General features: G+C 43.3%; 1 protein-coding gene across 1 annotated transcript in view; it reads right to left on the bottom strand.

Annotated features, from left to right (window-relative positions):
• Positions 1-15,748, bottom strand: part of LOC138489132 (contactin-associated protein-like 5) — a 1,196,734-nt gene that overhangs the window by 561,227 nt on the left and 619,759 nt on the right. The window contains exon 8 of the mRNA XM_069616767.1: positions 14,467-14,731. Within this exon, the coding sequence (XP_069472868.1) occupies positions 14,467-14,731 (265 nt within the window). The remainder of the gene's footprint in view (positions 1-14,466; positions 14,732-15,748) is intronic.

Genomic DNA, 15,748 nt, shown 5'->3' with positions numbered 1-15,748 from the left:
GAAATGCATGTGTCAGAAGCTGCTCGCCTAGACTCAGGCTCTCTTATTGCAGCATTGTGTGCATTGCTTGTGAAACAATATATGTCAAAAAGAAAATGATGGCAAGTACTGTCTGTGTGTTCCTCAAGCAGTTCCTATATACCAAGCTGCCAAAACCTATTAACTGTCCCAAGCGGCTGACGCAAAGGTCAGCACAGAAATACAGTTAACGATAACAGGGATTCAGGAGAAAAGTGTCCTGAAAACAAAGTGGTCCCTTGGGAAGTGTCGAGAAGCCATGGCTAGCACGTTTCTCAGAAAATAGGATTAGGAATTGCTATTGAAAGACCTGTGCAAGTAGTCTAGCGGGTTCCGGGTTAGATTGGCTTGAAATGCAGATGAATTGTGCTTTTCCCTGATGCTGTTGATGGTAGATCCTTATAGCAACTCCATAGGACTCTATGAATGGGGACTAGCACCGCCATACCACCACTTGAAATCCAAGTGGCAGAAATGGTAATTCCGTTTGGCGGTATTCCAGCTGATTTACCGCCGGTATAGTGCCAACCTTGTAATAAGGCCCTGCATTTCCACTTCTCTGTAAAGTGTGTGTGTTAATAAGGTTTGAGCTGCATAAATGGTAACATTGTTTGCTATGACAGAGTACAAATGAGATGGGTTTGGTAAAAGTTGCTAGAAAATAATGAAAATAATGAAAATAAAATTGTAAAATACATAATTCACAGATTCCTCTGTACAGAGGAGCGTGGTTACACTGACGGGCCTATAGATCAGTGCACACCCTCTAGTACTTGTAAGACAAGGTAGCTGCACCATGTGAGGACTGGTGGTGCAGGATCCACTTACTCCAACACGACTCAATAATGAGGACTCAGTAGGTTGGCAAAGGGAAGTCTGTTTAATGACAAGTACATCAAACAGAGAAATAAAAGGAAATCAGCAGCATTGCGATCACCTGTCTCGCTCAGACTTCCTCGAACTTCAGTTGAACAGCAATTCTTATAGGCAATATTGTCATCTAACTCTACAAAACTCGACATGCAATATAATTGGTTAGGAAGGGTAATTTAAGTATAGGTGCTATATCTGTATATGCTAATAGAGCATGCGGATTGGATAATTCTTATCAGATGGGCGTCTAGGCCCATCCCATTACATCACACGTGATTGACGTCTCTACAAGTACGACGTTCTATTGGTTCTACTATCTATAGGACTCCAGATATTTTGGTCCATTGTGATTGGGCAGGTTACACCCCTAGACATAAATCCCCATTTTAATTAGCAGCATGCAGAATGGACACCCATGTGCCTGTTGTCCCAAGTTTAACCCTGCCTCCCTTCCATCAATCAGTATCTTAGGGCTATATGTCAATTAGTTGGCTGGGTATGGCCTCGAAACTGTAGCCTCTTATCGGGGAGAGTTATGGCATCCTCTGGTCCTGGATGACATCAGGCGGTGGTACTTCTTCACGCCTGGCTGGTCACGTGTTAGTTCACCACAAATCTGCTTCAGGTTCCAGCTTTCAGTGCATGTAATTCTGTTTCAGCCTCGCCACCTGCATGGGCCCCACTTATCTTGACCTTTATGGGGCAGGCTGGTATGCTCTGAAGTTTGAGTCTTGTTAGCTGATGCTCTCCTCCCTTCCTCTGGATGACCTCGATTTCCTAGGCATGAGCCGCTCTTTGTTGAGTTTCGATTCCGCTCCTTCTCTTGCCTCTGGCTGGGTTACGAAACTTGGTCTGTCAGACCTCTGGCAACCTGGGTACATTTCTGGTTTTACAAAATGGAGTCGCACTTGTAGAATGTGCCTTATTGAGGTAGATATATAGTTGGCGCTTGCCGCACTGATCTTCTAGTAAGCATTGCAAGCAGTATCGTTTCTTTAGACTCTTGCGTTTCAAGCCTATTTACACACGTTTAACAGGTTGGTTGCTTCCATCTTGTCTCGTAGCAACGTCTCCTCACGTTTTAACATTGTCTCTTCTCTTTGTCCATTACATTTATTTTTGTAGTTACTCGCACTGGCGTGCTTGTCTTTGATAGCCTCTTTTGTTAATTCACAAGTCTGTGCGGGCCCTTGTGTCATTTCCACTGGCCTTCCATTGGGGCGCTTTGGGTCTCTTCATGGACTGTCTGTAGGTACTCTTCGTTTCGTAACAGCGGCTGGTACGGCTGTCTGATGGGGTAGCATGCTGCTCAGGATTGTCTGGTTATGAGCGCTTCAACAGGTATGGATCTTCTGATGTATACTGGGCAGAGTCCCAGTACAGCTCTTTGTTGATTCATGTGTTCCTCATACGTCACATACCTTGGCGAGTATGCTTCTGGTACCTCGAGTTGAGGGGATGGGGTGCAGGTCATATCCGGGACCTCCTCTACACCTCTAATTATGTTATTGATCAGTATGAATTGTTGTTTTCCACTTTATTCCACCAATCTTATAATTGTGAGGATTATTGATCCAATAATCCAGAGAGAGACTTTTAAAAATGTGAACCGAATGAATCTCGGGATTTAGTGACAGAAAATGTCCAAATATTCTGAACTCACGGAAAATACACTTTTTTTTGGTTTTAATGTAATGTTTGAGGCACATTGAAATATATGCAATACTTGTTTTATGTATAGCTTGGTTTACCCATAAAAGTGCAGTGTTTGGCATTTATAAAAGGGACAGAGGAACAACGTGTAATTCAATAAGTAGCTTGCATGTGCAATGTTGAATAATGTCTAATAGACACACAACGAGAAACATGTCTAGGATCGTAGCTTCATCCTTGAAGAGCACTGATTGTCTGCAAAATGGTGCGCACAGGGATTGAGGTGGAATTTCACATCACTGTGAGCATCGAGGGCTTTGTTAACATTAAGAAGGTTACCATTTGAAATGATGAGCTGAAATTATTCTGGGTGATTCATAATTTGAAATACACAATTGAAAGTTAAGTTCATTCTTTGCCACAATGTTAGGACTATTACCCCATTGATACAAGTCATCTCAACCTAGGTTTTTTATTGTGGTACATCAAGATAGCCCTGCAGATAGTTACTGAATGTATTTATTTTAATAACACAATGCTACCTAATACGGGTTTGTCCTAGCAGAGATATTAGACATGCTGGGTTTAAATAAATACATATTACTAAATCGCAGAAGTTCATGCGACTAAATGTTGTATGTATGTTGGATGTTGTACAAGGTTTTGTCTTTGGGTCTATTACCTGTTTTGGCAGTAATTTAATATTGTGGTATTTTGGGTGGTAAATTGGCATTACTTCATTTTGGTGGTAAAATAGTTGTGAGCGTGCCTTTTATAACACTGTCCTGTGATAAGACAAATCCTCCCCCTTTATAATTATGTTACACTTTGGGCTGACTGCAAACATTCACCCAGGCTTAGCACATTCGTAGGTATCCCAGTAAAATCATAAATCATGTCAATTATTGCATATAGATTGTGCCAATGGTCTATTTACACCAGAGGCTTATGCCCTTGGAGGGCGCTGTTCCCCATTTTAGCATTCAAGGTGGAACACATTCATACCAATACACAAACTTTCTAACTTGCATATATATTTCCCCTTTTTATCTGACTTTTCCTCTAGCAGTAAATAAAGTGGTAAATATGTTATCACTGTGGTGCAAACACCAGAGCCTCCTAGTTACTTTCCCCCACTGAAATAGTGACCATCAGACGTGCAAAGTGAAACAGAAACCACTAAACACAAGCATGTTTCTGCTATGGCAGTTATTATTTTTTAAAAGGCAGCAATATATAACAAGTACATTTCATGATAACACAGTTATAATCTCTTAACAACAGGCTGGCACAGCTGCGATTCTCTGAGAAACAAAATACAAATGCATTTCAAGAACATTTTTTTTTTGTTAGTTCCCCGTGTGCAAAACAACCCACACTGACTTATTTAAAACGAATGCCCTTTTCTTGTCTAAAGAGTCACAGAAAAAATGTGCTGTCATCCACACTTTCCTCAATTCCACAAATACTTACATAGGGACCTGAAGTAGCTGTAATTTATCATTGCAACCCCTTCTTTCTCCTGCCCGCACTGAAGCCTTCCTCAGCCATGCACTTTCTGGCACTTCCGAAAATGGCCTTGAATTTCCGGCAGATAGGACTGCAGCCCCTCTGTAGCCGGAAGCGAAAATATCCTGCACCCAGCAGTGGCGCAGGAAAGATCAGAAAAAGCCCAGCCTTTCTGTTCCACTCTCTATTTAATCACTCTTTATGTCAATCAAGAGTAGCACATCCTCCCCCTTTAGGTATCTGACAACTCCTAGACTTCTGACTCCACTGTCCAATCACACCCGAGAGCATGTATGTATCTATGTACTTCCTGTGCAAACAAAAGAGGTTACAGAACACACAAGAAGACAGCTATTCATTTCTTATTGTTTTTTTTTTTTTTTCTGGTGCACTCTAAGACAGAATGTCCATCCGTGTTTACTGAAATTGCATTACAATTTTATTCAAGAGAACTAATTAGTTATTGGGGTTTTGTTAATAGGAATGTTATTTTCCAATGCAGTTCTTAAGTTCTTCACACATGGGAATGCTTATAATTTATGTATGTGTACTGTACGCTGAATGCACTGTCTTTTTCTGCATTCTGCTTTGTCATGTAAGGCCAAAGTGGCATTTCACCTGCTTCATGTAAAAATGCTGACCTGTATGCCTAATCTGCTAACGGTTTTTCACCCATTTTACTGGCTGCTACTGAACCCATTTTCATCTGCACACATTTTGTTGGGTGATTTTTAAAGTGAGTACCCATTTTAAAACACTGCCATATGTCCCTACAATGTTCATTAGGAAAGTGAAGGAAATTAAATAAAAGGCAGACATTCCAACTCATGTTTATAAAGGTTGGGCTTGCGGTTAGTTAAAATATTGCACATTACATGCACAACACAGTAATTGTGGAATGTTTTTTTTTTTGTATTGGTTTATACAAACCTTTAAAACATTTCGAGTTAGTCCAGACCCAATACAAAACAAAACAAGACAAAACATGTGCATGAGATAAAGTTCAGTCCTTTTGACACGGTTTGTGTCTTTAGTGCCAAAGGAGCCTTGTCAGGGAGTGATTAAATTGCCATGTTAGACACTACCCAAATGTCCTTGTGCTTCGGTGTCAGATATCTCAAGGCTCCTTTCAATCTCGTGCAAAAACAGGGTTAACACCCTTATCAGTTTTGTGTTTGAACCCATGAACATCTGCTGCCACCATTCTTCGGCGTTCCTCAGTGGATATTCATTTAACATTTGGCCAAGATGTTTAGTTCTTAGAGATCTAAAGAAGGGGCAGAATAAGACCAGGTGTTTAAGCGTTTCGTCGCAGGCTTTACAAAACCTACATACGATGTTAGACTTATCCTTTCCAGCCCAGATCTTTGTTCGATCTTTAGTTCTAATCAGGTTTAGGCGGAATCTCATGCATGTGGCTCTCCTCCTGTTGTCTGGGAATAAGACCACATCATTTTGCAGTTTATTGAACGCTCTTGCTTCACTAGGAGCGTCCCTCATTGTTTTGGAAGTCCTTCGGTCTTCGCTGGTTTGGATCCAATCGAGTTCCCAGATCTTTTTCTTTACCAACAGCGGATTGTCCTGCAGCGTTTTGGTATTGGTCTCATACATGGTCAGAAGCTCTTCACATTTCTTAAACCATAAAGCTAACAGACAGTCTGGGTTTGCATTTCCAGGTTTGCTCAGTATTTTAAATTGTGGAGCAGCGTCTGGCAGTGTAGTTTTCCTAAATAGGGCCAGGGCATTCCACGTGATCCGTGCCTCAATAGAAATCAAGCCTAACTCATAACTTAGGCAGGCTGTTGGGATGCTATTTGCTAGATGTAAAGTTTTTACCCAGAAGATGTGTTCTAGGGTTGGCCAGAATTCAACTGGGCACCCAAAAGCATTTTCAGCTCCAAATATGAGGGACGGGACAACCTTCTGCTGGTAAAAGGTTATCATTGGCTTAAGCGAGTATTTTTTGTTTAGGATCAGTGCTTGAGAGGCAAAGTGTCAGCATTTTATTTTCGCAATCTCCATCCAAGGGCTATCATTTATGTTTGTGTTAATTTGCATGCCGAGATATCTAGTGCTTTCCACCGTGGTAAGTTTTTCTTTTCCCAGATGCCATCTACATTTGTTGTTTTTCTGATGGCGGCCCGTTTGCAGGTTTTGCAGCGTCAGAATTTCACTTTTTGTGTTATTGATGTGCAGACCATTGGTTTCCACATAACGTTCCACTGCATTCATTTTACGCTGTAGGCCGATTGGGGTGGTATCTAACAAGATTAAGTCGTCCGCATACAGCATCCAGCTTAGAGCACAGCCATGTATTTTTGGGGAAAAGGATCGAGGCTCGTTAATTGACATGCCAATGTCCGAGAGAAACATGTTAAATATGATCGCCGCCAGAGGGCAGCCCTGTTTAACTCTGCAGAAGGTGTTAATTTCCTCTGTAAGAGATCCGCGTTGGTCAAGGCGCACTCTGATGGTAGTAGCAGTGTGAATTTCTTTAATGGCGACTAGTAGACTCTCAGGACATCCCCAATTGGTCATCTTTGTCCACAGTAGTTCTTGGTCGATTGAGTCGAAAGCATGGGAGAAGTCTATCAGGGCTAAATAGACCTTTCTTCCAGTTCTAATTGCTTCCATCTTTAGCAAATTTATTAGCAAAAGGTTTAGGCCACAGCCAACACCTTTTACAAAGCCCGTCTGTCGTACATCAGTGTGGTTGCTATCGACAATCCATTGTGACAGTTTCGTGTGGAGCATGGTTCCGTACACTTTGCCTAGCACGTCCAAGAGCGCTATCGGTCGATAGTTTTTGGGCTCAAGGCGATTTCCTTTTTTGAAGATGGGGACTATTATTGCAGTCTTCCAGGAGTTTGGAGTTTCACATCTTCTACAGATTCGGGTAAAGCGCTCTTCGCAAAACTCTGCCCATAGTTCTGGATTTTGCTTTATAGTGAAGTTGGTGAGGCCGTCCGGTCCCAGGGCCCATGAGGCACTGACATTCTTAATTATCTGGAGCAGATCAGCTTTAGGGAAAGTGAGGTCCCATTTTGTTAGGTTCGGTGTCATCGGGGACGACCACTTCCCTTTTTTACTGTACAGATTTTCGAAATGTGAAGACCACTCTGCCTCTGAAACCATGTTTGTCATCAGTGCAGATTGAAGAGCCCCTTCGTTGTTTAGTAAACTCCAAAACTCAGACGAGTTTTTGTTACTCATCTTTAGCAGCATCAATTCTGCGTCGTTTTGGAACATTAGAGCCTTGTGGGATCTTATCCAGTTTTTATATTTCTGTTTTGCAGCATGTTTTTCTTGCAAGAATTTTGTGGGATCTCTGGATTTTATGTGTCTAATAGTGGCACGAAGTTCCCTCTTTCTCCTCATGACCTCAACATCAAATGTATGTTTCTTTACAAACCCAGGATTTCTCGATCCATGTTTTTTTTCCACAAATGATTGTAGAAGATGAACGTATTCCACTCCAAAATCAGTCTTAATGAATATTTCTGAAATTTTAGAGACTTCATCGGGACGGAGTGACAGCCTCACTCTGTTCGGCTCGACCAGGATCCGATGATTCCAGCATTTGTCAGATGGTTGTTTTGCAACTCGCAAGGTTAAAATTGTCATCTCATGATCACTTTGTGTCATCTGCTTTACCACAAAAGACAGAGTCGACTGTTGAATCTTTTCTGAGACGAAAAGGTAATCCAAGATAGAATTCTGTGCGAGTCGTCTCCACGTTGGTTTGGACGGTATATCGCCGGTAGTGTTTCCATTTAGCATTACCAGATCTCTGGCTTCCATTTCCGCCATCCATTTAGTGGCCAAGTTATTCGGTACATGAAGGACTTTGTTGTTTTTCCGTCTTATATCCATGCAGTTACTGTTCAAGTCTCCACATATAATTATGTTGCTTGACTTATTTTTGAGCAGTAGATCGTCAATTGTTGATGAGACTTGATCTATGAAGGGAGTTGTCCCGGCTTGAGTATGGTTCCAATATAGGTTAAGTAGATGGAAGTGGATCACATTGTTAGTTCTAGGCCCTATCGAGGCTAGCGTTGATACTTGAATAAAGGGCGACAAGTTTGTAGTATTTATAATACGGCACCCAGAACTTTTTTTTACAAGTGTTAGCAGGCCTGCCATAGGTCTTCCTCTGTTTTTTTTGATGGCCGGATTGAATGCCACTTCATAGGTATCCACGATCGGACAAGTAGTCAGCCAAGTTTCCTGAAGACAGACCATGTCAAGTATGTCCAGCCAAGGATCTTCGAATAGGTGGGAGAAGCCCCTCGTGTTCCAGGATCCGATCCTGAACTCCAGTTGCTCCTCTACCACCTGGCATTATCGTCTACATAAGGCTTCCGCCAACCAGGACCATTCCTTTTGGTCGCCTCTTAGATCTCTTGGGCTTAATGAATCGTCACAGCTTGAGTCCATAGCACAGGTGCCTTTTTATGGTGATTTTGATGTTGTCATCTTTAGAGAATTTCCCTAAGTCGTTTTCAGTGGCACTAGTGGATAATTGCGTTTTCTTATTGCCGAGGCGAGAATGGAATTTGCTCTCTCTGGACGTTTCTGAGATTTGATACGGGGCGATTTCAGTGGCTCTGTTAGAAGAAGACGATTCCCAACGAGCATAGGCAAGTTTGGGTTTTTGAGTTTCTGACCTATAGTCTGTTTTAGCATTCTTAAACACTTCTGAGATGTCGTAGCCCATGGACATAAGTGCAGATGCAGCGTCAAGGACAATATTCAGGATGATTCTAGATCTAAAGTGGAGGATGATTTTGTCATTTTGGTCCTCGTTTTTAAATTCCACAGTCTTGATGTCGTCAGAACGAATCGTTCTAAGAGATGGCACGTGTTGAAATAGGCATAGAGTAAGATGAGATTGTCGCCGTTTTCTATGCGTTCTAGCCGGACTTTGTGGAGTGATAGACCTTTTTCGCTGCATCCTTTGTCCGTCCTGTTGGCTTGTCACCGTTCTATTTGGTCTGGGACAAGACCTGATTCCTTGGTCTCGTGTCGATCCGGTCTTGATCTGGTTTTGTTCTCTTTGTTACAGTCAGGCCCATCATAAGTATTTCCTTTTGGATCGCCGTCATTTCACGAGCCATCTTTTGAGTCTGGAATCTTTTCCATTGAAGATTTGGGGATTGACTGCAGGTGCACAAGGGCTTTGCGTTTGTCCTCCAAAGTTTTGAAAGTTGGACTCAAGGGGACAGCCTGCGGCACGTCCCGTGCAATGGTCTTTTCAAGTAAAGTGCAAATTCTTGAAGCACCAATCGGTAGTTGAATGGGTTTCGGTTCATTTTCATCATTTGTTTTTTTCTGCGATTCTGGGGCAGCTACCAAGACTCCATCTCCCGTCTCAGGGGCCAATTCCTGTGATTCCAAGTCTTCGTACACAGAAAGATTGATAAGGTCGATGGAAGGTTCATCGGCAAGTTCAGAAGACGGCTCCAGGCCCTTGGTCTTTGCAATTGCATTGGCAGTAGGGAGATCTTTATTCTTTACAGAGTCTCTCTCTCTCTCTTCTGTAAGAGTGTTATTGACAGTGACGTTGACAGTTTTTAGGTTCCGGAGAAATTTTCTTGAGTTATTTCCAAGTCTTTGGTTTTTTGTTTTTTCATTTTTTTTACTTGTCCTAATTTAGGTACCTTTGGACCTGGTTTCTGAGGTACAGTTCCTTTGAATATGTCGAATATTTGACTTTTCGACTCAGCTATTTGTGGAATTAAGGTCTCCGCAGACACACGAGGGGCGCCCATATCCGGTGTATTTGCCGATGTCGAGGGTATTTGAGGGTCCAACGTCGCAGGATTGTGAGAGCTCTTGCTGCTTTCCAAAGCGCAGGAAAAGTTCATTTGTTCGGATGAATCATCTGTCAGTTTTCCCAGACTAAGAGCTGGGTCCCCCTGCAAAGGTTTTTCAGTGTCGGGTATTAGGCCCTGGTTACACAGTTTAACAGATACTAAATGAGTCAGAGGACCCAAAGAACTGGTCAATTAGAGCTTGTTGATGTAATTTTTAGAGCTTCTGTTGGATCACTGGAGAGTTTTGTAGTTTCCAAGGCTTCCGTGATAGTTTGCTGCCTCGGAGCTCCAGTGTCCTTACAGAGGTTGCTGACAGATGTAGAGACGGGGGGCTCAGTAAACAATTGCCCATTGTCGTTTCTTTGAGGACCTTGAGGTTCCAACCTGTCTCGCTGAGTGGCATCCTGATACAACGCCTATCGATGTTTTAGCACACTTAGTGCTTCTTTGGCGATCTCGGGCAGTAATTTTTTGTCCAGTTTGTTGTTTTCTTTCTGTTCCATTAATGTTTGCAAGGCCGAGGTTGTTTTTGTTTTTAAAGCCCCGTTTTCCTTTTTCTCAGCATTCAGGTCTTTTTCGATGTTAATTAGTTTCGAGTTCATAAGTGCCACTAACGTTGTCAGGTCCTTCACGTTGTCATTCAATTGCTCATAGAGCTTTAGGAAGGGGGCAATCGAGATTCCATTAGATGACATTAGTACTGACTGAAGTTCTTTGATGAGGTTCGCGTCCAGCCTGACATTTGAGTAGCAGTCTTTTTTATGTAGTTGAGCTTTAGATCTCCTGACTTTTGGAAAATCACGTTCTATAATTGAGGAGACGGATGAGCAGGTCTCAGACAAGGAGGAACTAGAAGCGTAAGAGTCACTCGCCACACCATTGTGGGCGCTCGTGTGTTAGGCGTTTCTGAGGTTAGTTGAACGTATTTGCAGAGTGTCCTGCCTTTGAGGAGCCCGGGCTTGAGAACAGGATAAGCGAGGTGATGCCAGACACCCAACTTTTTCTTCGTTAAGCCCTACATTTGTCATAGTATACATCGGGTTGTGGTATGAGATGATCCGACCTACCCCTAATTGTGCCTCGTGAGTGGACACTGGGGGCGTCCACTGTTTTTCCCGATCAGCTGAGGGGCTGACACTTCTGGGGGAGAAATTGCGGGCCTTATTTTTTTGTGAGATGCTCTGTAAGATTTTATTTACCACTTCAAGTGAGTCTCTCCTGTTGTTCATGAGTGCAGGAGAGGCGCACTCTTCATGTGATGTATTTATGTGATGTATTTAGTGCGTGTGGGAGCATGTCAGGGGGCAGAATACCTCATTTTCCATTTCACAGTTCTTCTCAGCATTTCCAGACTCAAAGTCAGTTTGGGCACAGACTTCCGAGGCTATTTTAGGTGTCAAGCAATGTGAAGGGCACGTTCTAGACTCAGCAGTCTCTGTCCAGTTTGGATCCAGTCCACCATCGATTTTATCGATTTTGTCATTGTTTCCCCAGTTTCTCATAGTGTGAGCGCGCCAAGCTAGTACCATTAGCTTGGGCAGCTTGGCTATGGGGGAATTTCTAACATAATGCGCGGTTGAAAATAGTGAGTTAGGTGTGCTCGGCCTCGTACAAGATGTGGGCACAAATTTGCATTCCGTGTTACAAACATCGGATGTAGGAGCGGGCGCACAGAATTCCACTCCGTGGTTTGCCTCTCTGTCAGAGCTCGCTGTCAGGTCGAGCACAGGCTCCCCCGAGGCAGAAGCAGCCGAACACAAGCGGAGGGCAGCCCCGTTCGCGAGCCCATCCCCGGGACCACACACGTCCAGAGAAGCCCCAGCACCCTCCCGAGCCGACCCACACGGCCCTAGGTGAGCGGGGTGCTCCGGTCCTGGGCCTTCTGCCATAGAACAGCCAACGTGACTGCCAACCTCCTTCCCCTCAGTCCCCCCCTCCTTCCCCAAACACGGCAACGCCACACGCGATGAAAGTTCTTTCGCTTCCTCTGCAGAGTTGCATAGTGGAGGGCAAGAGAGAGGGGTCGGCGGGGTACTAGACGGTGATAAATGCTTTCGGGGAGAGTGGACACATGATGGAATGTCCGCGGGTAGAGGTTTGGGAACCAATGATGAAGTTAAAGGCTGAAATGTGTTTTTCTTCGCCGTTCTTTTCTTAAAAGATGGCTGAGATGGATGTAAACCTGAGTCTGCATGTTCTCCTACTAGAGTCTCGGCAAGATCATTTACAGGTTTCATTACAGTTTTGTTGTTAAAAGTTAATTTTGTACTTACACGAGACGTGCCCAGTACATCAGTGGAGTTGGGAGCGGCAGCCTTCACACCCTCACCTCCACACCAGAACACCAAAACACACTACGCACACCGAGCGCTCCGCGTGTGTTAGGATTTTAAACTACTTCCTCCTGGAAGCAGTTGCAGCAATGGTAGACAGACTCCAGTAGCAGCAGCAGCAGTAAAAGAAAAAGCCTGGGCAGTCTCAGGCTCACCAAAACACACTGCGCACACCGCGCGCTCCGCGTGTGTTAGGTATTTTAAACTACTTCCTCCTGGAAGCAGTTGCAGCAATGGTAGACAGACTCCAGTAGCAGCAGTAGAAGAAAGATCCTGGGCAGTCTCAGGCTCACCAAAACACACTGCGCACAATATCAAAATACAACTCAGTGTTTGGCAGCGGTGGTGGTGCAGCTCACACATGAATGTATGGCTTTTTGCTCAATTTGTGAATAACTGAACATATGCTGGAGTCCATTATGTTTTCCTTTTGCACAAATTAGATTAACGACACATTATATGATTGCACATTTAGTCAGGACTTAATTGAGAGATTGAGAGTCGGTGTGCCACATACATGCACATATTAAATGTACTTTTAGTTTCAGACTGATTATACTTGTATTAACAGCTGGTTCGAAATAGGAAAGGGGTGTCACTCAGTGGATATTTGAAAGAAAGTGTCATCTTGCACAATCAAACAAAAGATATTCCTTCAAACATGTAATATACAGATATATTGTTTGTTTCACTACTTTTTCTCGGGCGTATGGTTGCAATGAATATATATTTATCAGTGATGCTTGCTTTGTGACTGAGCATGCACCCTACTACTGGTATTTTGTAATGTATTGCTTGATAGCCACAAACTCTCCATACTGGTAATTGGCCAACCTTGGGGGTACCAAATTAAAGTACCATGCACACTTAACAGGTCTTATTGGTAATTGACCAACTTCAAGTGTACTCATGGAACCAAGATGAAGTTATCATGCAACTCTTAAAATTTGAATGACCCTGCCTGAGCACACTAGCCATTCAGAAGTACAGGTCTGACATGTCTACCATGGTACTCCAAAATTGTAGTATCATATAAGAAAAAGGTGCTGCAAGTATTGACCTTGGAAGGATGAAAATCATAAGCAGCCATGATACGGATGACTTAATGGATCCACCATCAAAACTCTTGATTTCCTTTTTCAATGTCCTTCTGCTATCAAGTTGATAACGACAGACATCTGAGTTAGCTCTAGCTAGTTAAAAACCTTGACTTGCAGGTTACACACAGATGCTTGCAACACATGCATTGGCTTGTTGCAATATTTTGAAGCACCGTTTAACATGCATTTTTGGTTGAATAATATTCAAAGATGCACGAAAGTGAGAGGGTGATAGAGAGAAAGGGGTACTTTTCAAAGATGCGCTAGAGAAAGATAACAATAGAGAAAGAGAGACATGTACACCAGAAGGCTAGTTTGCCTTGTTAGGAATGTGCTGTGCCTTGCTATGAGTTCTAACTCTTTGTGGTGCCTTTCATGCCGTGGCAAAATTTGCATTATGTGGCGTGACGTTTTTCTGTACCTCGGACTAACCCACCTAAGGAGGTCTTCACAGACTATTCTCCTCACTACAAACACACATGTCAATTGAACACCCTTCCCAACAGACACCGAACATCAGAGCACTACACTGCTTACATAACACAGTCCTAGTCAGTGCATTCCAGCAAATGGTGCTCATGTCACTTCATTTGGGACCAAAATGCCTCCATCCCTGTAAACGAAGAACACCTAGAAACTGACCAGCATGTAAAGACCAGGCAAAGTGTGGTCACCAGACATTAATGCAACAGGAATTCTATCTAGAAACTGACCAGCATGTAAAGATCCGGGAATGCGTGGTCACCAGGCATTAATGCAACAGGAATTCTATCTATAAACTGACGAGCATGTAAACATCCGGGAATGTGTGGTCAGCAGGCATTAATGCAACAGAATTATATCTTGTCCATTTCCCACTCCAAAAAACCAAACCCACTCATCTTAGATCTGCTAAAACCTGAACACCAAGTAAAGTGTTGTTTGGTTTAAGCCCTAGCAATATATCTTATACAACCCAGGGTGAACAGCAAGCTGAACATACATTTACTTGAAGTTTCATAGGAGACACTTTTCTCACCCTTCATACATGTGTATGCAAAACCCGACTATATAATTATCCATTCGCTGTCACATGCTATATATCAGTTGCATGTCCTGGAAAGGAAGGCCTCAGAAACAAACACATTGCAATCTTAAGTAGTACGGAACATTGGGCTATACCTGTATCGATTTCAACTGATATTTCGGACTCTTTTTGGATTAGGAGTACCAATTTCCCTGCAAGTAGATAGAGAAGAAGGACTCCCGAATCTTCAGACAGCTTGGTGCACAGCAACAGCCCAGCATCATTCCATGTCCGGAACTGGAAACTGACCGACAGCCCGTCGATCTGGGGGGTGCCGGGCAAGAGCAGGAAGCTGCTGCTGGAGCTCACGAATGTGATTGGGACAATGCGCTGTTTGGAACAGGAAAATGTCACGTTGCCCTGTAAGAGATTAGAAGAAGTAAATGTTAGAGGAAGTGAAGACCAGGGGTTTATATCTTGCTGTTTCCTTTGGAGATTGAGGGTAGTGGTGGTAAGTTAAAAGGGAATGTGGCGCACATTACCAAAATAAATAAAAGAAAAATCACGGTATCACACGTGAGAGTGCATAAGTATCTTGTACAGGTGAGCGGGGTGCAGGGGGCGGCTACAGTGGCCATGAGACCATTTTCAACTTTTGTGGTGCAAAACCTTTGGCAAAACTAGATTTGAGTGCACTGAAACTTGTTGTGCTGACATAAAGTATCTGTCCAATTCAATGACAACTCCTCAGGTCCTCCTCAGGTCCTGCTTCAGACCTTTAGGTGTAGATTGCAGTGAAGGTCTTGTATGCTCAACCCTGTGTAATAAGAGCAAAGAGGATCGTTCGCAATGATATGGGAAAGCCTAATGGAACCACTGAGTAGGTAGAGTAGGTAGAGGCTGCTTCCATCTACTCCTCTCTTCTTTTAGGTAGTTAAATGGAATGCAACAGGGAGGGGGTTGACAATGTGAATGGCATCACAAGTTTAGCGGTCAGGAAATAAGGGTGCCACTAGCAACGTACCGGTACCCTTTCCAGACCGCCAGACTACGAGTATGCATGTACGGGCCGGTGCTCCGCGCAGGTCTGAACCGCTGGGAACACTGGCCTGTGCAGTCATGGTTTTCACAGAAGCACTGGAACCTTTAGCAATAGTGATGGTCCTTCTTGGTCCCCATTCCCATGGAGTCCAGCAGTTTCTGCCACCTTGTAATATCCTAATGGCACTGGGATAAAAGGTGGCAGAAACAGTGTCACAAGGTCGGCTCGTAATGAAGCCCATTAATGACTCATTAAAAAAAAAAAAGAAGAAAAACATGGTAGAAAAGCAAAAGTAGGGCTATGTCATAAATCAAGGACCTTTTTCTGAACACTTTGCTGTTGCATAAGGAGGTATTTTTTCAATATGTACAATTGTTAAATCATCAAATTAAGGT

This window comes from Ambystoma mexicanum, chromosome 9, assembly GCF_040938575.1.
Source record: "Ambystoma mexicanum isolate Mex_15411 chromosome 9, UKY_AmexF1_1, whole genome shotgun sequence".
Lineage (NCBI taxonomy): Eukaryota > Metazoa > Chordata > Amphibia > Caudata > Ambystomatidae > Ambystoma > Ambystoma mexicanum.
Note: the sequence above shows the minus strand (reverse complement) of the source record. Positions and strands in the feature narration are given on the sequence as shown.